The sequence below is a fragment of the Watersipora subatra genome, chromosome 5 (genome assembly GCF_963576615.1).
Source record: "Watersipora subatra chromosome 5, tzWatSuba1.1, whole genome shotgun sequence".
NCBI lineage: Eukaryota > Metazoa > Bryozoa > Gymnolaemata > Cheilostomatida > Watersiporidae > Watersipora > Watersipora subatra.
In genome coordinates this window covers 53,215,787-53,223,530 of record NC_088712.1, presented here as the reverse complement: position 1 = coordinate 53,223,530, position 7,744 = coordinate 53,215,787, and the positions used below count along the sequence as shown (strand labels likewise).

General features: G+C 38.3%; 1 protein-coding gene across 1 annotated transcript; it reads right to left on the bottom strand.

Moving 5' to 3' along the window:
- Positions 1–328: 328 nt before the first annotated feature.
- On the bottom strand, positions 329–6,005 carry LOC137397459 (uncharacterized). The gene has a single exon (XM_068083748.1). The coding sequence runs from the start codon at positions 6,003–6,005 to the stop codon at positions 441–443; it is 5,565 nt and encodes a 1,854-aa protein (XP_067939849.1). The 3' UTR covers positions 329–440.
- Positions 6,006–7,744: the final 1,739 nt, after the last annotated feature.

The following is a 7,744-nucleotide window of genomic DNA, read 5'->3' as shown; positions in this document are numbered from 1 at the left end:
TGCCAGTACCCATACTAGAGTCGGGACAACTCGAGAATAGATTTATGCCAAAACTGGGTGTGATTAGTTTTAGGGAGTTGAGCTTTTGTACAGCAAAAAGAAATCATACGCTACATGTTAATTATCATGAACATACCCAACCACGTCACAACATTCATTCCTTTTTACAAACAGCCAAATGATGATATGTGGCTGTAAATTAGTCTAAAGTGTGTAGATTGTCCAAGTTCAAAAATATTTATTACTACATACTGAACAGCTGCAAAGTGCACGGTATATATTGCACAGCTAATACATTATACGTATATTGATTCAAAACCATAAAATGTTTAAAACTCACTAATAGTATATTTATGAATTCTAGTAGGCAAACAATATAAAACAAGAGTACTGGTGCATATCCATGAGATTACAGAAAACGAGTAACAAAAAGATTGCAATTAACTGCCATGCTTTTTTTGCATGTGCTTGTTTAAGGCTGCCTGGAAGTTACACTTATATAAACATTTTTGACAGCTGAATCTAAATTGGGAGCCACTGCATGACTTGGAGGACACAACTTTTGTGGAACGACTGCTGCTTGGTATTGACTCATCAATACACAGTAAATTATCACCGCTGTCACTGAATGACGCCACTTTAGACTCATGTTTTGCATGCAAATGTCCTGCTGACATTGAGTTAGTGGTGTCGCCGTAATCATGACTGAAACTATACAATTTTCCATCCAGCATAACTTGCACATTTCCACATTCAGCTACTTCACCTTCAACATGTTCCACTAAAGCCTCTTGCGAAACATCAATGCTCTCAGATGCCACTGAGGCTAAACTGCATGATCCCGTAAGATCTGTTGTAATAGGCTCGATAGATTTGCGTTGAGAGTAATGAGCGCAGTGTGAACAAGTTTCCACCAAAACCAAACTCTCACCATCATAAGCCTCACAAGTAGCACTCACTCTCAAACATTGCCGACAAACAGATGTTTTCGATGTTTTGCTCTTTTTGTGAAATCTCATGTGAAATGATTTTTGATGGTTAAACTCGAATCTTTGCCCACAGACTTCACACTGAACACGGCATTCCATGTGCTGCTTGTCACAATGCATTCGTAGAGAAGTATCTTTGATAACTAAACAACATCTGCTGCAGAAATTATTAGTCTTAGGCAGTTTCATCACCTCTTTCTGGGTTTCGGCTACTACGACTGGGTTAGTTCTTGATTTGCTGAAACCAGAACAATTATGCGGTTCACGCTGTGCAGCTAGGCAAAAAGCACAAGAAGGATGGTTGCTGTTGAGAAAATGCAATCGTAAAGCCCATGATTCGAGGTATACAGAGCTGCAAATCGTGCAGCACGTCTGTACAGTCGACAGTGCGTGACTGCAGAAGTGAGCTAGCTGTTTACATTTGTCAATGGGCAAAGCCATGTCACATAAATGACACATCCTGTTCAGGTTCACATCATCTTCGTTTAAATGCTTGATAATTGATGCTGGATGAAGCTGTTTATTCATACATTTTGTGCAATTGAATAGGCCAGTTTCTTTGTCAACATGGGCTTTGACTATATGCTCTCTGATAGCATCATCAGTAAGCTCAGTTTTTTCACAGGCTAAGCAAATGAACTGGTGGTGGTCAGTGACAATATGGTCACTTCGAGTCTGCCGATCTCTAAAAATCTTTGGACACAATGTACATTGTTTATGAAGAGTTGACATGTGATGCTCAAGCTGACAGTTCACGAGAAACTTGATATCACAAAATGGACATAAAAATGGATAGGAAAGCTTTTCAAGAATACGATCATTCAATTGCTGTTTATTGCTGTCAGTCATTTGGGAGTATGAGTTTTCTATACTACTCACTAAAGCTGGCGAAGAACTCAACAGCAGTTGCTGTTTAGCGCTATCAGGGGACTGACTACGCGAGCTTTTAGGAAAACTGCTGTTGTTCACTACCTCATCTATTTTATTGGTTTTAAAATCTGCTTCTGCTGTCTTTTGAAACTTTCTAACATCAGATGCCTGATTTGTAACAGCCTCTTCAGATGATTGGGTTGCAGTAGTTGTAATACAAGAGCTCGAATGATGGTTCTGCCCAGTAGATGAACTGGTGAATGGAGTTGTTGAAGCAGAATGAGACAGAGACAATGGATAAAACTGTGCACGATTGACGTGTTGCTGAAGTGATGAAGTTGAACTAATGCCAACCTGAGCTTCTTTCACAGCTAAGGCCATCGAATGTTTTTCAGCTAAATGAGAATATTTATCTGGAATGTCTCTGGACACAAACCCACACAGGCCACATATAGCAGAGTTCTCAACTGCTTTGTAAGTCTTAACTAAAGTGACCTCAGGATGATCAATCCATAACAGCTTGTTTATCCTTGGCAAAGCTTGGTCTTGTAATTTCGCAATGTTTCTGGCTAAAAGCCAATTCATGAGCCGGGTGACTTGCTCACAAGAATGTAATGGTTCAGGAACCAATGCCACAGCCTTCCATTGACAAATGTCAATGTTGTCATACCATGACTGTGATGACCATGTATGGAGACCATGTTCTGTGCGGTAGCACATGCGTCGGTATGAATTGATGCCATTGTGAATGCATGGCAGAATATATTCAGCTGCATTGACCGAATATATAGGGAAAGATATGAGTGTTGTATATTTTGACAAATGGTCAGCCACAGGCAATGCTGCAAAGTAACTATCTTTAGTATAAGAGGTTAATGGCAAGGAAATACTGCCTGAGATCACATTGGTAGGCGACAAGGAGTGTGCACCTAAATTATTTGGCGTGGAAGAGGATGCGTTTGAAGAAAAATTAGAAAACGGCTTCAAAACAGCTATTGGAGGGACTTTTGAGGCATAATCCAAGTTGGATAGTAAAGGCAGCTGTGGCTTCGAGTGACAAAGCGGACTATCACTGTTGGGCTTTGATTGCAACTGAGTCTTTACCAGTTGAATGTTTTCTGACATCATGCAATTAGAACTCTCCTGAATTTTTCGTTTCGCATTACCAAATGTAGAAGAAACGAAGTTAACTTTCTTAGCATTGTAAGTATTTGCCAAACATGAACGATCCTTAAAAAACTGTTGGCGATCTGTATTGGAATGCAAAACACATGATTTTTCTGTTACATTGAATATGTTACTATCTAGTTGTAGGATTTCTTCAGCCAGCAGGTTTGTATCATTTTGTGAAGATGTCAAACTCGAAGAGAGATTTGTGTTTGCAGAAGATTTGGTAGGTGCATTCATAGTAGTGTGATCGCTTTCATCAGAAGAGATGTCAAAGTCATCACTAGATGAGCTGGAGCTAGATGACGTACTCAGACGATGCTGGAATCGACGATTTTTATGCGCTTTTATTGCAATATCACTATCATCAGATGAACTATCTGATGAGGAGCTGTCGCTTTCCGTACTAGCATATGATAAACCTGATTCATAATTGCAAATAGAATGCGGAGCTGATGCTGAATTACGAATATCTTCCACTTGAACGACTGGTTGGATAACATTTCCTTCGTAGACTTTTCCAACCTCAGCTTGCTTTAGCAGCTGAGAAGCTTTTATGCTAGTATTTTTAGCCTCACACAGTGATTGACCATGAATGCTTGTGCAATGTCTTTCAAGATTGGCCATGTAAATAGTTGAAAATTTGCAAAGCGGACATGACCTTTTTATAGCAGTCGTGGATAGATGATGTTCTCGGTTATGCCGTATAAGACTAGTCTGTGAATGATAGCTCATGTCACAGAGTTCGCAGGTAAATACCTTTGCTCCACCAGTGAGTTGACTAAAATCTGTACTATCAGTGGTTTGTTGGGTTTTGGGCTGATCAAACTGCTTGGAAGTGAATGTGTTTTTAGGAATGTCCGGTTTTTTCTTTTCAACAGATGATATCTTGTCCAATTTTGGTTCTTCACAAGAATTTGAAGCCGGTGCGGTCGGTTGTTGCAAACGAGCTTGTTCAAGCATTGAAGAGCATTTGGATTCTTTCAATCTATGTATCTGACGTAGATGCTTAATTAAGCCAGTTTCCGAATGAAATAAGTGATCACACAACACGCAGACTAACACCTCATCTACATTCTTTTTTTCAGTATCTTCGATTTGTGGTGCCACTTTAACCACTGCGCACTTCGTTTTGTGAAGCTGAAAGCTTGTCAAATTTTGAAATGTCATGTTGCAGCCGGAACAGCAATAGGTTGTTGATTTGTTTTTATTTCGATGGCACGATTCCTTGCGAAGGTGAGAGTATAACTTGGGCCAGCTTTCAAACTTAACATCACAAATTTTACACTCTGCTGAAGGAGGGTTCGCAAGCTGGCGAGGAACTCCTTCTATTGTGATCGCGTCAGCACCATTAACATAATGAATATTCCGCATATGTTTTTCAAGGATGGCAAGGGCGGACAAGATTTGGCCACACATGGAGCAAGGATAGACGAGATCAGTGGAAGGGGTATCTTGACATTCTAAGCTGGCTGGTGTTTTCGACTGACTATTTGTTTTATGATTGTGATGGAGATGATGTTCGAGTTGAAACCGATTTAAAAACACCAGAGTACAATGACTGCACTTGTGTAGTGAAGCATCTTTGCTTCTGTAAAGTACAGAGTGATCCGAACCAAGATGAGTGTGTAACGCGTGCCTTCCACTCAAGAATTTTCCACAGTAGATACACTTGGTAACTTTATCGAAAACAAATTTCAAGTTACCTGGAGCGAGTTCCACTGTTGCCCAGGTGGTTTTATGAATTGTTCTCAAGTGCTTTCGAGCAGAAGAACGAAACATAGTAACCCCACAGAGATGACAATAGACAGCATCAATCTTTTTTGATATGTTTGTGTGAGGCTCATCTTTGATGTGCTCCTGTTCATGAACAAATTTTTTGTGTTGTAGTAATTGAGATGAGGTGACAAACCTTTTCTGACAAACAGAACACCGATGAGCAAAGATAGAAGTCTCAAAATCCTGGCACTGTCGTTTCCCTCCTGAAGACTCCAAAGAATGCTGCGATCTCTCATGATTGTAAACACGACTCCAGCTTGTGGATACAAAATTACAAAAACTACAAGTTGGTTTAAACAAATGTCGTTTATATTTGACCTTAACATCTGACTTTGTTGCTCGAATACCATGTCTTTTGTTGATATGTTGGTGTGCAGCAGTTTTGAGAAAAAATTCTCGTGGGCATTTCAAACATGCAAAAACTTTAAACCGAACATCACGTTTTTTTGGTAAATGCTTCAGGGAACTTTTTGAGTGACACTTGCCAAATGTCGTAACAGACGGCTCCAGTATGCGAGATTTTTTAGCGGGGCCACATGAGAGTCTATGTCGAGCTAGTGTGCTGTTGTGAAGAAATTTTTTTTTACAGTGTAAACAATGATCTATTCTTTTCATGATATCTTTCAACTTGAGGGTTCTATTGTGTACCTTTTTCGTGTGACAGATCAGCCTAAACGCGCCATTGAAGCACAAAGAACAATAAGAACATGAAAATCGATTATTCAAAGAATGTTCTAGTTTCATACTTTGTGAACTGCTTTCCAACGCTTGAGCTACTTCAGCATCGGTGGCAGGGCATCGAATTAGTTGCACTGCGACTTTTTTCAACCTGGTATGACTGCATAGAGTGAAGTCAGTTGACTTATCATCTTCATTATCAGTAAACCCGCTGTTTGAAAAAAAGGCAGGCGGAAGATCAAAATCTTCGGACTCAGTTTTTACAACAACAGGAAACTTGGTGTTGCATTCGGAAGGCTCCACAGACAAGTCAGCATTTACTAAACTAGGTTGGCAATCTTCAGGACCAACAAGAACTTCAGGCTGCGAGGTGGAGCTCGTAGAACTATCCAAGACACTACTTTTGATATCTTCTGAATTTGCATCAACAGAAACACTTCTTTCTTTAACAAACTGATCAGAATCGCTCCACAATGTGTGCTCTGGTTCGCTGTTCCCAACAATCTCTATCTGTTCAGCCATCCTGAAAAGAACAAAACTAGCTAAATGAATAATGACTCTGCTACTCAAATAACAATCGATATTTCATGTACAACATTAAAACTTTAGAGCCCTAGCGAAGATCTTTTCTGGCAACAAAAATTTGTACAACCATGAAATCCTACTAGGAACCAGCAGTGCGCATGAGACAGCCAACTAATAGCACTTAGAAAACAATAAGTTGTATCAAAAATAGCCATTGATGGCCAAAGTCATTGGTTTGTGAAGTGAAAACTTCCACATATTCTACAACTGATCTATTAAAATTGAAATTGAACTGATCAATGGCTTTTAGCAACCGACTTGTTACATAAAACTGCCCATGAAATCTGAAGTACACTAGAAGCATTACACATACAACAGATCTGGCAGTTGGCAACAGCTAATTATACTTATAAATCTCAGTGTTTGTGTGTCTGTTATTCTGTGAATCGGTCTGCCTAGCTATAGACTCTATTAAAACCTTGGAATGAAAAGCTTGCATTGCGCTGGATTTGAACTCGCGAAGATTGCTCTCACATGTTAGTAAACCAATAATCTAACCACAAGTCTATGAAGGCTGTTACGATTTGATCGCACTTGCTATACATGTATACCGTATATATATACCCTTTTCTCGATTTCGCACGCTAAATGACGTATTAATTAATACATTGCGCCTACGGGTTATGATGTCCCTGTTATAAAATATTTTTTCACCTAACTTTATAAAACAATACTTTTTTGTCCTTGCCATACGAGGGTGAATTTGTTTTCTATCATACAATATCAACCAAAATTTCTCTCGAAATTAAAATTGGTGATTTGTGTACTAATTATATAGATTATTAAGAGATATACGTTGCTCGCCATCTCGGTTCAGCGTTATCCGTTATGGTAAAAACAGACTCACAAACAGATAAGTGATAAAATTTTAATTACAAGTTGGAAGTTTACTAGAATACACACTAAAACTTCCTTTAAGTATGTGTTGAGTAAGCAAAACTCATTCAAGTTAGCTTGAGCGTTTATGTTACACGCCTGTCTCGAAGGTAAAAACTCTCTCTGGTACATTCTGCACAAAGTACAATGTAATGTTACATTTTCTTGATGATCATAACCACAGAATGCACTCAAGTTATTGTAGGTAACTACAATGGTTACTAAGGTATGGTTACTAAGGTTAACATATTATTTTCTTACTACTTTTTAATGATGACAATTCTGATGATTTTTACCAGGTGTTTGCATTAGATAAATACTATGGGTTTCTATACCAACCTATACGATATTTTTCCCTTATGATGCCAACACTGAAACAAACTAAAGTCATATAATTGTATACCGAATAGTTTTTCATTGTAACTGTAGCAAAACTGACTATATATTTAGCCATTACTGGCTAATGATTCACATTTACATTTAAACACTTTTATGGTTTTATTTTTTCCTCCTAAATTATTTCACCGAAACACTTCTTTCATTATATGATATTTAAAAATTACATCTGTTTAAAAAAGTTTGAAAATCTTTAGTTGTTTTATTTTTTCTCTTAATTCATTTGAGCTGCACAAAAAAGCATTTTTCTCATGATATGAAATTTAAAAGTTAAAATGGTAAATGCTGTAAATGTTAAATAAAAATAAATTTTCTGTCCAAAGACTCTTTTATTACCCGGGCATTCAGTTAGTGTGCGTATATTCAGAAATGCTGGTTCTTGTTTGCCACTTTGTCAGTCACTG

What these genes read in the sequence shown, in the direction of transcription:
- LOC137397459 (XM_068083748.1), bottom strand. Translation starts at nt 6,005, where the DNA reads ATGGCTGAACAGATAGAGATTGTTGGGAACAGCGAACCAGAGCACACA.